This window comes from Pseudopodoces humilis, chromosome 32 (genome assembly GCF_049639895.1).
Source record: "Pseudopodoces humilis isolate 2021_Gansu_Grassland_sample_001 chromosome 32, ASM4963989v1, whole genome shotgun sequence".
Classification (NCBI taxonomy): Eukaryota; Metazoa; Chordata; class Aves; order Passeriformes; family Paridae; genus Pseudopodoces; species Pseudopodoces humilis.
In genome coordinates, this window is record NC_142231.1 from 1,640,358 (window position 1) to 1,656,143 (window position 15,786).

Genomic DNA, 15,786 nt, shown 5'->3' on the forward strand with positions numbered 1-15,786 from the left:
ACCTGCACGTTGACGTGGGCTCAGCTACCCAAGAGATCTTAAATTAAACTGTGGCTTAAAATGGCTGCATCCACCCTGAGCAGGATCAGGACAGGATTTAGTGTCTTTAGCCGAGGAGCTGCTGGGAGCCCTGGGCTGTATTTTTATACCTGTCTCACTCTGCTGTGACAGCGCTGCCTGAGCAGTCCCACAGGCTCTGCTGAAACCACAGAAACTCCTTCCACCTGACTTTCTACCCAGGTGAACTGGCTGAGCAGATAATTCTGGGAAGCTGCTGCACTTTAGGGCTTGGACATCTGTACATGTGTTAAATAAACTCTGTGATTTCCCCTTAAAGGTGCTTTGGAGTTTCCATCCCTCCTGCTCCACTGGGAATGAATTCCAAAGCTCTAAGTGCAGCCTTAGCCCAGGATTTGCAAAAATTGTTTCCCCAATTACACGTGAAGCCCGACAGTTCTCTCATCTTCAGCTTTAAAGGGTTTGTTGTTGTTGTTGCTGTTTGTGTGGTTGGTTGATTGGTTTTTATGTGCTTCCTGAAGTTCAAGGGCCATCTGGACTGAGAGATCTGTGAAAGAGCATTTTTACGCCCTGGATCAGCTATTTTCTTGCCAAAAAGGCAAGAATTTGGTGCCAAGGCAAATCGTGGGAGGCCGCGTTCCCCGTTTTCAGCAGAGTCCCAAAGGGCACTTTGCTGCATCCTTGAACATGAAAATAAGGATCAGATGAAGGATCCCAGCTGTTTCCTCTGTGCTGGGAAGCACAGACTGGGAATCCTGGTGCTGAATGTAAAGATCCTGGTGCTGAATGTAAAGATCCTGGTGCTGAACATGAGGTTCCCAAAGCTGGACGTCAGAATCCTGAACGTCCACACCCCAGCCGTGGCATGGTCACCACGGTGTCACCCTGCTGTGACACCTCCTGCCACCTTCTTGCTCTGCCTTACCTCAGGGAAGGACAGGGAGCAGATTTAGGGCTTAAGGAGTCATCCTGGGAGCCATGTGCCATAATCTGCTGCCTGGAAAAGTCAGGAGGCTCTGAGACAGTTATGTAAAGACAGGGCTGGGTGATGAAACGAGAGCCCAGGTGGGTGCCAGGGTTGGTGGCAGCACAGGAAGGTCCTGCTGGTTTTTACATACAGTGGGAAGCCCCGAATCTGCACCAGAAACACTGAGGCTTTTATTATATGGGAAAGATCAGCAATTCTCCCACAGGAGCTCTGAAATTCAAATGTAAACTCCAAAACTCACTACATCTGAGGATTGCTCCAAGACAAAAGCTGCCAGGACAAGCAGGACCCTGGTCCCATGACACTCATACCCTAAACCTAAAACTCGCACCTTAACCTAACCCAACACTAACCTAAAGCAGAAACCTGAACCCAAACCATAACTCTAAAGCTAAAAAAATAAAAACTACTCCAAGAAAACCCTAAGTCTAACCCAAAATCTAACCCTAAAGACAATGCTAATGATAATCCTGAGAAAATCCCTAAACCTGAACCCTAATCCAAACCCAAAGCAGTAACACCAAAGCTAAAACAAAAGCCCAAATGAAAAGCAAACCCAATCTAACCCCAACCCTCATCATAACACCAACCCTAACCCCTAACCCAGCCCTGGGAGGCCAAGGCCAGCCAGACCTGCTGCTCCTGGCAGCTCCTGGGAGCAATCCTTGCTCATTCACAATTTGAGGAGCCAGAATCCCACATTTGGCCCCAGACCCAGCAGAGGATTCCTCTTTTCCACAGGAAGAAAAGCCCAAAGCCCGAGGACGTTGGAGAGGCTCCCAGGGAGGCCAAGGCCAGCCAGACCTGCTGGTCCTGGCAGCTCTCACCTGGGAGAAATCATCAGATGCTCCCAGTTTGTGCAGTCAAAATTCCACTTTTGACTGGGGGTACTGGGCTGCAAATGAGAGTTTTTTGCGTCAGAGGAGGGAGAGTGTCACAGCACTGACCTTCCTGTCCAGCCAGCTCCGGGCACTGCAACAAGGGTGGGCTGCCCCGGAAAGCAGCACAGGCTGGAGAGCAGCTTGCTCAGAAAACATGGGCTAGGGCACAACAGCAAAGAGGGGCTGGTGCTGAGGAGCAGAGAAAAAGAAAGAGAGGGGTCTTTGGTGTGAAATCCAGAGGTTTATTCTCCAGAGGAGTCAGGAACCACCCCTGTGTTTGGGATTTTATACAACTCAAGTTGATGGGAGGTACAAACAATCAATGGGGAGCCCGAGAGGGAGGAACAGGGGAGGGGGTTCCAGTGCTGGGACCACCAGGGATGAGGGGGTGGAAAGGATCAGTCACCTCGGCCACTGGGGCCTCCAGGGCTGGGAGATGGACAGGGAAGGGTCTGGAACAAAGGGCAAGGTTTACAATGATGGGCAACTGGGAAATTGGGGTGATTGGACAAGGGAGGGATTGACATGGACCATTCTGGAAAACAGGGAAGGGCCTTGGGGTGAGTGAGGCAGGAGAAAGGTGGGGAGAACTTCCATTTCAAGGGGGGGAAAGATATTCAGGGGCAACCAGTGGCATAAACAAACATTTAACAATAAAAACACATCACAATTCCCCAGTTTTTGTTTTGCTGAGGGAAAAGGGTGAGCTAGAAATTCAGATAAATCAAACTTCTCTTGGGGTTCCCTCCCACCACGATTCAGCTGCTGAAACAGTGACCCAGGAGGAGAGGGTTCCCTTAACTAAATTATTTTTTTAAATATTGAGGGCAATACAAATTAAAGATATAATAACAATAATCCATAAAATACGCTTTAGTTTTAACTAACCCCACTTCATTTAATAATTTAAATAGTTTTAAATAACTATTTAATTAGGACAAACAGGACCCCAGACCCATAACACTCATACCCTAACCTTAAAACTCTCACCTTAACCTAACCCAACACTAACCTAAAGCAGAAACCTGAACCCAAACCATAACTCTAAAGCTAAAGAAATAAAAACTACTCCAAGAAAACCCTAAGTCTAACCCAAAATCTAACCCTAAAGAGGAGTTTTAAATAACCCCAGTGCAGGCAGACAAGATGAGGTCCCTGGGAGCCCAGGGCAAGCCAGACATGGCTTCTGGAAGCTTCCATCTGAGAGCAATCCTGGGACATTCGCAGTTTTAGGAGGTGGAATCCCATTTTCTGCCACAGGTGCCTCTCTGTGATGGATGGGTCTTTTCCACAGGAAGTAAAGTCAGGTGTTCCAGGGTCTTGGGAAGAGCTGAGAGGTGGAGCTGGGAGTCTCAGACCTGTCAGTCCTGGCAGCTTTTGTTTGGGAGCAATCCTTGAACTTCTGCAGTTCTAGGAGGTGCATTTATTTCATACATTTATTCATCTATTTTCATATATTTTAATATATTTTCATATTTATTTCATATATTGTATTTATTATTCGACTGCTGGTACTTGACCTAGCAAGATGATTTTCATCCATGGGAAGGAAGGTCCAGCACCCAGAGTCTCTGGGGCAGCTAAAAGCGACCCCCAGAAGGCCACAGCCAGGCAGATCCACGGTCCTGGCAGCTTTTTCTGGGAGCAATCCTCAAATATTTGCAGTTTAGGACACGGAATCGCAGATACTTGGGCGTGAAGGAAGGTTTTATTGCACAGGAAGGGAAGTCCAGCACCCCGTGCCTTGGGGGCAGCTGAGAGGGGACTCCCAGGAGCCCAAGGCCAGCCAGACTGGTCCTGGCAGATTTCATCTGGCAGAAATCCTCAAACATTTTAGGAGGCAGAATCCCACTCTCCTCCACGAGTGCCCTGCTGCAAACGACAGCTCCTTCGCACAGGAAGGAAAAGCCGGCACTCTGCTGCCTCTGGGGGAGATGAGAGGTGGCCCTGGGAGCTCAAAACCCGTCGGATTCTTGTCTGGGAGCAACCCTGAGACATTCCCAACTTTGGGAGGCAGAATCCCACTTTTGGCCATGGAGGCCTGGCCGCAAAAATTGGAAATTTTCTGCGGGAAGAAAAGCCCAGCCCTACCTTTGCCATGGCCTGCCTTGCCTTGCCTGCTCCTCCTGTGACTCTCCTTGCCTTGCCTGCTCCTCCTGTGACTCTCCTTGCCTTGCCTGCTCCTCCTGTGACTCTCCTTGCCTTGTCTGCTCCTCCTGTGACTCTCCTTGCCTTGTCTACCTCTCCCTTTAAGCCCAGCCTTGATTTCCCTTGCCCTGCTTCCCCTCCCTCACCTTGAATTGCCTTCCTCACACATTCCCTACTTTGACTTCCTGTCCTGGGTGCCTCAAAAACCGAATATTGTATTCCATGTTTCCTCTAGCCCAATCCACACAGTTTGTGTCCCTTTAGGGTCGTGGGGCTAGAAGCAGAACCAGAGTTCTACTCTGGTTTGAGGAGGGGGGAGGTTTTGGGGGTCCCTTGAAAAGACAGGGACAGGCACACAGAGCTCTCTCCCCTTTGTTCTTGCCCAGATACCAAGAGAGATGTCTGGGCCATGTTCCCCCAGCCGAGTCAGCCTGAGCCAGAACACATCTTTTATTCCTCTCAGTGTGTTGGAGAATCTCATAATACCTTTCTGACGGCTGTTGCTGTGGTAACTGATGTGTTTGGAGCCCGCAAAGATGTTTCTTCGACATTTTTTCCCCCCTCTCTTTTTCACTGTCTCCACCTGGGAAAATCGGAGCCCTTTTCTCTCCAGGAGCTCCAGCTGCTGCCCAGGGCAGTGCCACCGCTGGATCAGCCGCTGCTGGTGGCGTGGAGCGCTCATTTATCTCCAGGGGGTTCCCGTGTCCTCTCAGCGTGCTGCAAACGCGAGTTTGGATTGGCAAGGGGGAGATCAGCTCAACCTTCCTGTCCGCACCCAGGGGATTTGGGACCTTTTCCCGTTTGGGTGCGCGCCTTGGGGGATTCAGAGACGAGCGAGGCGCGTTCGCTTCCTCTGCAAATCCACAGCGGCATCGTGTGGTTGTTGTGATGAGCTCGGAGCGAGCCAGGTGAACCCGAGCGCTTTTCTGGCCCGGCCCGGGGTGAGGGAGCGCTCGGTGCCTGCAGCGGCTCCTCTGTGGATCCCGGCTCCTGGAGGCTGAACCGATCCATCGCCACTGCAGCTGGGAAGGAACAGGAATCGTCTCCTTGTGGGCTGGGCGATGCAAAGAGGAAAAGGAGCTGGAGGCTGCAGCAGGAAAGGGAATTCCAGCACGGCCTCTTTCTCTGGGAGCCTTTTCTGTGCCAACATCTGAGGAACGTTCTTTGCTTTGTAACCGCAGGACGCTGCGAGGGGCTGAGCCCAGAACTCCAAAATGTTTCCAAATGCGCCTCATATCCTGTGAAAAGCACCACCCCCACAGGAGTTCTGCACTTCCCTGCTCAGCCCCATGGTCCATCCCCGGCTTTCACTCTCGCAGAGCTCAGCTTCAAAACTGACTGTGTCCAACCTCAAAACTGTGTCCAACCTCAAAACTGTGTCCAACCTCAAAACTGTGTCCAGCCTCAAAACTGACTGTGTCCAACCTCAAAACTGTGTCCAGCCTCAAAACTGACTGTGTCCACCTTCAAAACTGACTGTGTCCAACCTCAAAACTGTGTCCAACCTCAAAACTGTGTCCAACCTCAAAACTGACTGTGTCCACCTTCAAAACTGACTGTGTCCACCTTCAAAACTGTGTCCAGCCTCAAACCTGTCTGTGTCCAGCCCTGCTCTGTCCCAAAGGTCCCAGGACAAGAAGGCAGTGCCCGTCTGCCCTTTCCCCTGGCAGCTCAGGGAACGCAGCTCTCACAGCTCTGTGTGCTCAGCTCTGGGCTCAGCCCCTCGCAGCGTCCTGCGGTTACAAAGCAAAGAACGTTCCTCAGATGTTGGCACAGAAAAGGCTCCCAGAGAAAGAGAATTCCCTTTCCTGCTGCAGCCTCCAGCTCCTTTTCCTCTTTGCATCGCCCAGCCCACAAGGAGACGATTCCTGTTCCTTCCCAGCTGCAGTGGCGATGGATCGGTTCAGCCTCCAGGAGCCGGGATCCACAGAGGAGCCGCTGCAGGCACCGAGCGCTCCCTCACCCCGGGCCGGGCCAGAAAAGCGCTCGGGTTCACCTGGCTCGCTCCGAGCTCATCACAACAACCACACGATGCCGCTGTGGATTTGCAGAGGAAGCGAACGCGCCTCGCTCGTCTCTGAATCCCCCAAGGCGCGCACCCAAACGGGAAAAGGTCCCAAATCCCCTGGGTGCGGACAGGAAGGTTGAGCTGATCTCCCCCTTGCCAATCCAAACTCGCGTTTGCAGCACGCTGAGAGGACACGGGAACCCCCTGGAGATAAATGAGATTTTTTCCTTCTCGCTGAGTCCGGCTGAGAACTTGAAAACATCGGGCAAAACCCCAGCAGAGAGAGAAGAGAGAGCTGCTGCTGCCTCCAGCGCCAATGCACCCATGGAACTGCTGGAAATGAAATCAGAATTTTGACAATTAGGTCCCTTGAGTTAATAACAGTTTAATTAAAAAATGAATACAATTTAGTAAATTGAATAGTAATTCGGTATAAAAGAATACAGTATGGTAAAATAATACAATTTAGTAAAATATTACAATTTTCTATATATAATTTTTATATATAATTTTCTATATAATTTTTATATATAATTTTCTATATAATTTTTATATATAATTTTCTATATAATTTAATATATAATTTTTATATATAATTTTCTATATAATTTTCTATATAATTTTCTATATAATTTAATATATAATTTTCTATATAATTTAATATATAATTTTTATATATAATTTTTATATAAATTTATATATAATTATATATAGAATTTTTATAATTTTTAATAGTTTTATACTTTTATATATTTATTTTATATAATTATTTTTATATTAATGTAAATTTTTATATTAATTTTTTATATTTATATAATTTTTATAATTAAGTATAATTAATATACTTAATTAGTATATTACATAATATACTTATTGTGTATATTAATATACTTAATAAGTATATTATATAAGTATAATACACTTAAGTAATTAAGTATAATTAAAGCATAAGCAAACCAGGGGTAGGGGGAGGGCTTCTCACCCCACCTCACATATAAAACAAAACACTTTAAGCTAAGCTTATATACTGTGTGCTTGTACATATTCATTAATGTTTCCCGTTAATTTCCCCCTATTTCCCGTTTTTCTGACTTTATCTCACTTTTCCTCACGGCTCATGCCTCACTTGTTCTTAGGGGGTCTTCAGTCCTCTTTTGGGGTCTTTTGGTGAAGGCTTCTCCTCTTCCTCGCTGTCCTTGGGATAACCTTACAGGTTTGTGTGTTGTGTTATTTAAGTTATTAATTATTCTTATATTTACTGATTTTTAGCCCCAATGCCTAAAGTCGTTCTAATTTTGTCCATCTCAAGGCCGATTTCATCTTGGGGCATCGCTGATCTTCCAAACTGCATCCTGCACCTCAACTTTAACACCTGTAAAGGGGTGCAATCTGTAACACTGATTCTTGTGATCACTTCTAATAATGACTTCAATAACATTTTAATAACAATTAATAACTTTAAGAAGAATTTAGTTAGCACGAATCAATTCCATTTATTACAGAACCGCCCCACCCGCCCCGGTACCTGCCCTTCCCTTCTCAGCTCCGTGTACCCTCCTCCGCCTTCCTTCAGGAATCAGGATTGTCCTGGGGTGATTGTGATGTTAAATTTTATCCCCGTTCGTCCACCTAGCCCAGAAATAGGTTTTGTATCCTTAAAACTTCATCTAAGAGTAAAAGTGAGTGGAGAAGAAGCACCGAGTCTGTTATCAGAGAGGGAGAAGGGTGAGCTAGAAATTCAGATAAATCAAACTTCCCTTGGGGTTCCCTCCCACCACGATTCAGCTGCTGAAACGGTGACCCAGGAGGAGAGGGTTCCCTTAACTAAATATTTCTTAAAAATACTGAGGGCAATACAAATTAAAGATATAATAACAATCACCCATAAAATATGCTGCTTTTTTTAGGTTTTTTTTTTGACTAGAGCACAGACAGCAAGACACAGATCACCTTGGCTTTTCCAGTTACCTGAAGCAGAGAGATCTTCTGGACAGTTTTCTTTCCCTTTTCCTTGAACAGATCCAACCTGCTCTGAACTGGGGACTCGGGGGAGCACCGGGATCTTGCACCCGCGGATTTTTGGGAGCCCAGCCTGGGCAGCGGCATTTTCCAGCGCCAGAGCGATTGAAAACAAAGCAAACACCCACAGGAAAGAGAACCTCTGAATTTGTCATCTCTTCAGAGCTGTGAGAGGTTCTGTAATTTGATATCGTTCATTCTTGTGCTGGGTAGTGCTGTGCCTGTGAAATAAACAGGTTTTTTGCACTTCTCTCAGAGAAATCTCTTCCCGAACCGGTTTGGGGGTGGGAGGAAGGGTCCACGTGGGTTTGCTTCCCGGGGAGGGGGCATTGGAGGTTTTCTCCCAAATTTGCCCTAAACCAGGACAAGGATCCGGACTGAGCAGCGCTGGGGAGGGCTCTGTGCTAAAGGTACCAGGAGGAAAATCCCAACAGCCCAGATTTTGTGTTCCCACTGTGAGAGTTCCCAGCCCCCGGAGCTGCCTGGGGGAAAAGCCGTGAAATTCTCCGTGACCGTCCGACGTGCGGGTCCAAAAGTGGTTCCTTGGCCAGAGAGAGGAACTGTGAGCCCATTCCAAAATGAGGGGGCTGAAACAGCAGCAGGGGCTGGGGGCAGCAGGGTCAGGGAGACCCTTGGGGAGGGCAGGGGGGCTCAGGGGTCAGTGGGGTTTGTCTCTTACAAACCTCTGCCTGTGATCTTGTGATTTCAACAAGCTCACACCCCTTCAATCCTTTAATTCGGGGCTCTGCCAGCCCCTCCCTCCCCCCCAGCTTTACCCTCAGGGCTGTGGGTGCATCAGGTGCCAGGGATGGGGCACGGGGAGCAGCCCAAGGGCTGTGGGTGAGCCTGTGGGGCAGGACAGAGCCTTCAGGGCTGCTGGGCACGGCTCTGGGCACAGCTCTGGGCACAGCTCTGGCTCTGGGCACAGCCCTGGGCACAGCTCTGGCTCTGGGCACAGCTCTGGGCACAGCTCTGGCTCTGGGCACAGCTCTGGGCACAGCTCTGGCTCTGGGCACGGCTCTGGGCACAGCTCTGGCTCTGGGCACGGCTCTGGGCACAGCTCTGGCTCTGGGCACGGCTCTGGGCACGGCTCTGGGCACAGCTCTGGGCACAGCTCTGGGCACGGCTCTGGGCACAGCTCTGGCTCTGGGCACAGCTCTGGGCACAGCTCTGGGCACAGCTCTGGCTCTGGGCACAGCTCTGGCTCTGGGCACAGCTCTGGGCACAGCTCTGGGCACAGCTCTGGCTCTGGGCACAGCTCTGGCTCTGGGCACAGCTCTGGGCACAGCTCTGGCTCTGGGCACAGCTCTGGGCACAGCTCTGGCTCTGGGCACAGCTCTGGCTCTGGGCACAGCTCTGGGCACAGCTCTGGCTCTGGGCACGGCTCTGGGCACAGCTCTGGCTCTGGGCACAGCTCTGGCTCTGGGCACAGCTCTGGGCACAGCTCTGGCTCTGGGCACAGTTCGGGGCACAGCAGGTCCCTGGGCACCCCTGGGCACCATCCCCGGGCACTCTCAGGCACCCCTGGACACCCCCGGGCACCCGTGAGCACCCCTGGGCACCATCCCCAGGCACCCTTGGGCACCCCTGGACACCCCCGGGCACCATCCCCGGGCACCCAGAGGGCAGCAGGACGGTGTGAGCCCCCCAGCCCCGGGGCCTCGGCCCTGCTCTTGCCCCTTCTCCTTTCCCACCCACCGGTTTCTCGTCTCTCTGCGCTCCTGCTCTCCCAAAATCCGCGTTCTCTCCCTCCTGAGCCGCTCAGGCTGCAGCACCTGCAGGGGCTGAGGGACAGCAGAGGGGGCTGCAGCGAGCCAGGGGTCGAGCAGAGGGGCTCGGGGGGCTCGGGGGGCTCGGGGGGCTCGGGGGGCTCGGGGGGCTCGGGGTGACAGTAAAAGATTTTAAAATCATAGAAAATTCGGGGAGTTAGAAAGAAAATTAAGCTCAACAAGGCCTGGGCAAAGAAGGCTCTGGGAAATGTGAGGCCTTGGGCTTGCTAAAACCAGGTGAAACTGCACCTGTGTGGTCAATATATGATAAATAATATAATTGTTAGATGTGATTAACATAATTACATCTTAGATTAGATGTAATTATGTAATTAATTAGATATAATTATTGTTTAAAGAATCATGAGGAGCAATGTTAGGGGTTTGAAGGGGATCACAAGGAATCCATGCTTGGGTAAAATCAATGCATAAAATAGAACAATGTAAGTTTAATAATTAATATGTAAATTATATAACGATGGAATATAAAATTATATTCAATGCAAAGTCAAGTGGGGTCAGATTTGGGTCTGTGTAGCCCTGACACCCAGAGCTCTGCAATAAAGAACCTTCATGGAATCATTCTGTGATTGTGTGTTCCTGAACGCTGCCAGGGAACGTCCCGGGAGCCGCTGGGCAGAGAAACCCCAACGGAGAGAGCCCCAAACTGGGAAATGCCCGGTCCTGGGAGCCCCAAACTGGGAAATGCCCGGTCCTGGGAGCCCCAAACTGGGAAATGCCCGGTCCTGGGAGCCCCAAACTGGGAAATGCCCGGTCCTGGGAGCCCCAAACTGGGAAATGCCCGGTCCTGGGAGCCCCAAACTGGGAAATGCCCGGTCCTGGGAGCCCCAAACTGGGAAATGCCCGGTCCTGGGAGCCCCAAACTGGAAAATGCCCGGTCCTGGGAGCCACCGTGAGCCCCAAACTGGGAAATGCCCGGTCCTGGGAGCCCCAAACTGGGAAATGCCCGGTCCTGGGAGCCCCAAACTGGGAAATGCCCGGTCCTGGGAGCCACCGTGAGCCCCAAACTGGGAAATGCCTGGTCCTGGGAGCCACCGTGAGCCCCAAACTGGGAAATGCCCGGTCCTGGAAGCCCCTGGGAGCCCCGAACTGGGAAATGCCCGGTCCTGGGAGCCCCAAACTGGGAAATGCCCGGTCCTGGGAGCCCCAAACTGGGAAATGCCCGGTCCTGGGAGCCACCGTGAGCCCCAAACTGGGAAATGCCTGGTCCTGGGAGCCACCGTGAGCCCCAAACTGGGAAATGCCCGGTCCTGGGAGCCACCATCAGCTCCAAACTGGGAAATGCCCGGTCCTGGGAGCCCCTGGGAGCCCCAAACTGGGAAATGCCCGGTCCTGGGAGCCACCGTGAGCCCCAAACGAGGCTCGCCCCCGCGAGCCCCCCGTTCCAAACGGGGCAGTGCCGGTTCCCCGGGAGCCCCGCGAGCCCCCCGTTCCAAACGGCCGCGTCCCCTCGTGCCGGGGGTTCCGCAGCGCTCCCGCAGCCGCAGCCGGAGCAGCAGCAGCCGCTGTTCTCTCGCTTCTCCCTCTCTCTCGTTGTTTCTCTCTTTCTCCCGGCCCAAAAGCCGCGTTCCGCCTTTGCAGCCCCGCTCCGGAGCCAGAGCCGCGTCCCCGCCCGAAGGCTGAAGCTCGCTCGGAGGGATGCTGTGCCTGGGATCGCCCCCTGAGCTCGCACCTGATACGGGTTGGTTTTGGGGACCGGGGAAAGGGATAAAGGACAAACAGCATCAAACCGAAGGAAGTTGGTGGCCGGCACGGGATAGGATGGACGGGAGGGGATGGGATTTTAGGATCTTTAGGGTCGAAGTGTTGGACCCCGAGACCCCCGTCCTGTTACCCGTGACAGGTGTGAGAAACAACCTCACTCGGTGGGATGGCAGGGCTGGATTTGTGTTATTTAAGGGTGGGGAGGGGATGCTGAGTTCTTTCATTCTTTCTATGCCCAAAACCCCGCCGGGCAGTGCCAGCTCGGTGGGCCGTGGGTGGCACCGGGCCACGGGGCTCACCGGGAGTTTCCCCGAGGCTCAAGGCTGCTGAAGCCCCCCGGGGCAGGTGTCACCGCTCCCGTTCCCAGCGCCCCAGGGATGGGTCTCACCCAGGCTCAGCCCTGTCCGGGTGCCAGGCGGCGGCTGCAGAACCTCAACCCTTTCTTTGTCTTTTCTTCCTGCAGCTTCTGCCCCGTCCGTTGAGTCCCTTGACGTGAGCTCTGCCCAGAGCCAGGGCATGGTGTGCTCCAGCCCCGAGCTCGGAGCTCAGGGACAGCCGGGCTCCAGCGAGGAGGAGCAGCGTGCCGGCGAGCCAGACCTGATGTGGCTGGCCAACCTCACGGGTGCCCACATCGGCTTGGCCCCCATCCCCCAGGACCCCGAGGACCGCTGCAGCATCTGGGAGAACCTGGTGAGCCTGGTGGATTTCCAGTGCCCGGGATTTCCCCTGACCTCGGAGGAGCTCTGCCACTACATCGACATTCCCCGCGCTCCATCCGCCGCCCGCTCGGGCGCGGTGCCCGTGACCCTGCCCCAGGCCTGGACCCCTCCGCTCCCGGAGGACATCGACTACAAAACCAACCCGCACGTCAGGCCACCCTACTCCTACGCCACCCTCATCTGCATGGCCATGGAAGCCAGCGAGAAGCCCAAGCTCACCCTGGCAGACATCTGCAAGTGGATCAGGGACAACTTCAGCTATTTCCGCCGTGCTCACCCCAGCTGGCAGGTAGGAGCAGGTCTGGAGCCCTCGCTGGGCTGCCCAGGGCTCTTGGCACAGCCTCCAGCCCCCACAGCTCGGGCCCCTGGCCGTGCTGGGTGCCACTGGCAGGACTTTAGGGTTTGGGTTTGTTCTCTTTTGCATCCAGAGCGCCATCCGGCACAACCTGTGCATCAACAAGCGCTTCGTCAAGGTGCCCCGGGATAAGGGGGAGCCGGGCAGAGGCGCCTTTTGGAAGCTTCACCCCCAATACGCCGAGTGGCTCAAGGACAGCACCTTCAAAGGGGGCAGAGCTCTTGCAGAGCACATCCCACCAGCCTCCGGCAGAAGAGCCCAGCCAGGAGCACAGAGCGTCCCCAGCCCGGCAGCCTCAGCCTGCAGCTCCCAGAACAGCCTGGAGGTCGGCACGGAGCTGCAGCAGCTGCTGCAGGAGTTTGAGGACTTTGAAAGCAGCCAGCAGCCGGATCCCGTGGAGAACCAAGAGGGGCAGCAGAGCGAGCAGCCCTGGCCCACACCACCGGCTGAGGCCTCTTGTGTTCCCAGCTGCGAATCGGAGAGCCAGGAGGAGCCGGGCGAGCTGACCGAGCTGAAGGGCTTCACTGACTGGGAAGCTCTGCTCGGCACCTTCCTGGAGCAAGGAGACTTCTCTGCTCCTGAGCAGCTGCAGCTCTCACCTTCCAGCCAGCCTGGAACCTTCCCCCTGGACTCACCCGGTGCAGAGGGGCAGCTCCTGGGCTGGCCCCAAGAGCAGCAGCAAATCTTCCCCGAGCCCAGCCCCACCGAGCTGGGCTTGGATGAAACCCTGACGGCCGCGGCTTTCCTGGAGGCTGCCTGGAACGAGGAGATCGAAGAGATCCTCTCCAACAACATTTCTGTGGAGCAGGGGGCTGAAAACATCCAGGCCTCTTTGCCTGATGGGGATGTCATAGATTGGGACCCTCTGGCCCACTTAGATCTAATAGAGATTTAATAATAATAATAATAGAGACAGGATATTATATTATATTATATTATATTATATTATATTATATTATATTATATTATATTATATTATATTATATTATATTATATTATATTATATTATATTATATTATATTATATTATTAGATTAGATTTAGGAGGGGCTTTGGGGGTGGGTGTAGTTGGTTTTATGGATGAGGTTTCTTTTTGCTATGTTCTGTTCTGTTTTTTGCTTGGGGAATGATGTAGATGGTAGATGATCGATAGATGATCAATAGGTGATTTATAGATGATAGATAGGTGATTTATAGATGATACATAGATGATAGGTGATTGATAGATTATTGATAGATGATTGATAGATGACAGGTGATTGATAGATTGATAGATGATAGATTATAGGTGGTAGATGATAGGTGAGTGATAAATGATAAATTATAAACAATAGATGATTGATAGATGAGAGATTTGAGATGATAGGTGATAGGTGGTAGATGATTAAATTAAATTAGATGAGATCAGATGAGATGGACTTTGGGGGGGGTTTTGGGGTGGGTGTAGATGGTTTTTGGGGTGGGTGTAGATGGTTTTTGGGGGTGGGTGTAGATGGTTTTTGGGGTGGATGTAGATGGTTTTTGGGGTGGGTGTAGATGGTTTTTGGGGTGGGTGTAGATGGTTTTTGGGGTGGGTGTAGATGGTTTTTGGGGTGGGTGTAGATGGTTTTATGGATGAAGTTTCCTTTTGCTGCTTTCTGTTCTGTTTTTTGTTTGGGGAATGATGTTGAAGAACCTCACAGATACTTGGCTAATTTGATGTTTTTCATTTTATTAATAATTTTTAAGAGATAGATTAAAAAATGAAGTTGATAAGAACTGCATTGTGAGTGTGCTTTAACTGCTGAGCAGGTTTTTTCCAGCATTCCTCATCTCCAAAATGTGCTACCAGCTGGGGCAGGGGTGGGGCTTTGTTCCGATGGCAGAATTCCAGGAGAGCCCAGGGAGGGCAGGAGTGCTCAGCTGGGCTCCGGCCTTGAGCTGAGAAAGGAGAATCATTATTCATCCTGATTTAAAATCCGCTTTAAATTAAATTAAATTAAATTAAATTAAATTAAATTAAATTAAAATTGCACAAGAGAGGAGGAGAAAGAAGGATGGTGGGAACCCCCTGGAGAGCAGCTCCTGGTGCCTGAGGAGATGAGAGGAACGGAACCAGGAGGATGCAGGGAGGGATGGGAGCGGATCAGGTGCGCTGCTGCTTTCGGCAAAGCCTCGACACAAATCTCTCTCGGTACCTCTGCCCCCGTCCCCGCCCGGTTTCGGGGTCCCCCGTGCCCATCCGGTTTCGGGGTCCCCCGTGCCCACCTTGTTTCGGGGTCCCCCGTTCCCACCCGGTTTCGGGGTCCCCCGTGCCCATCCGGTTTGGGGGTCCCCCGTGCCCATCCGGTTTCAGGGCCCCCCGTGCCCACCCGTGCCCGCTGCCGGGGTTTCCAGGAGCCGGTGCCGCTCTCGGGGTCCCGGTGCCGCTCCCAGGAGCCCAAAATCTGCAGGGGGGGCCCAGCCGGTACCGGGGGGGGCTCCCGCTGCCTCCCGTCCGTGGTGGGCTCCGGGGGGGGCACCTGGGGAGGGCAGGACCTGAACTGGTTGGAGCACACGGGCAGTGCCCCCCCGGCCCCTCCTGCCCCCCCGCCCTGTCCCCCGCCCCCAATTCCTCGCAGCACCTCGGTCCCCCCAAATTCTCCCCGCCCCCACTTCCTCCGCTGCCCCGGCCAGCGGGAAACGGCGGGGGGGGCACTGGGGGGTGCAGGGGTGACACTGGGGAATGGGGGTGCAGCAGGGTGCCAAGGGCGGGGGAGCTCCGAGGGGAGCGGGTCGGGGGGCACGAGGGGTCCCCCAGTCACCCCAGTCACCCCAGTGTCCTGCTGGGACCGGCGGGGGGGGGGGGGGGACACTCGGGACCTCCCGTGAGCAGCACCGGGCACCCCCGGGCCGGGGGGCAAAGGGAAGTGCACCCACCCACCCAAAATAACCCTCTGTGCAGCAGGCTGGGAGCACAGACAGCCCCAGCCCCGGGCCGCAGCTCCAGTGTCCCCAGTGTGTCCCCAGTGCTCCCAGTGTCCCCAGTGTTCCCAGTGTCCCCAGTGCTCCCAGTGTCCCCAGTGTGTCCCCAGGCTCCTGTCCCAGTGCTCCCAGTGTCCCCAGTGTCCCCAGTGTCCCCAGTGCTCCCAGTGTCCCCAGTGCTCCCAGTGTCCCCAGTGTCCTCAGTGCTCCCAGT

General features: G+C 52.9%; 1 protein-coding gene across 1 annotated transcript; it reads left to right on the forward strand.

The window, feature by feature from the left end:
* The first annotated feature begins 12,072 nt into the window (after positions 1–12,072).
* LOC102102466 (forkhead box protein J1-like) lies at positions 12,073–13,525 on the forward strand. The gene is made up of 2 exons (XM_005532052.2): positions 12,073–12,564; positions 12,704–13,525. Exons 1-2 carry the CDS (start codon positions 12,073–12,075, stop codon positions 13,523–13,525), a joined length of 1,314 nt encoding a protein of 437 aa, XP_005532109.2.
* Positions 13,526–15,786: the final 2,261 nt, after the last annotated feature.

Coding starts and splice junctions, on each gene's coding strand:
- LOC102102466 (XM_005532052.2), top strand. CDS start 12,073: ATGGTGTGCTCCAGCCCCGAGCTCGGAGCTCAGGGACAGCCGGGCTCC. Junction 12,565..12,703: donor GTGCTCACCCCAGCTGGCAG/GTAGGAGCAGGT, acceptor TTTTGCATCCAG/AGCGCCATCCGGCACAACCT.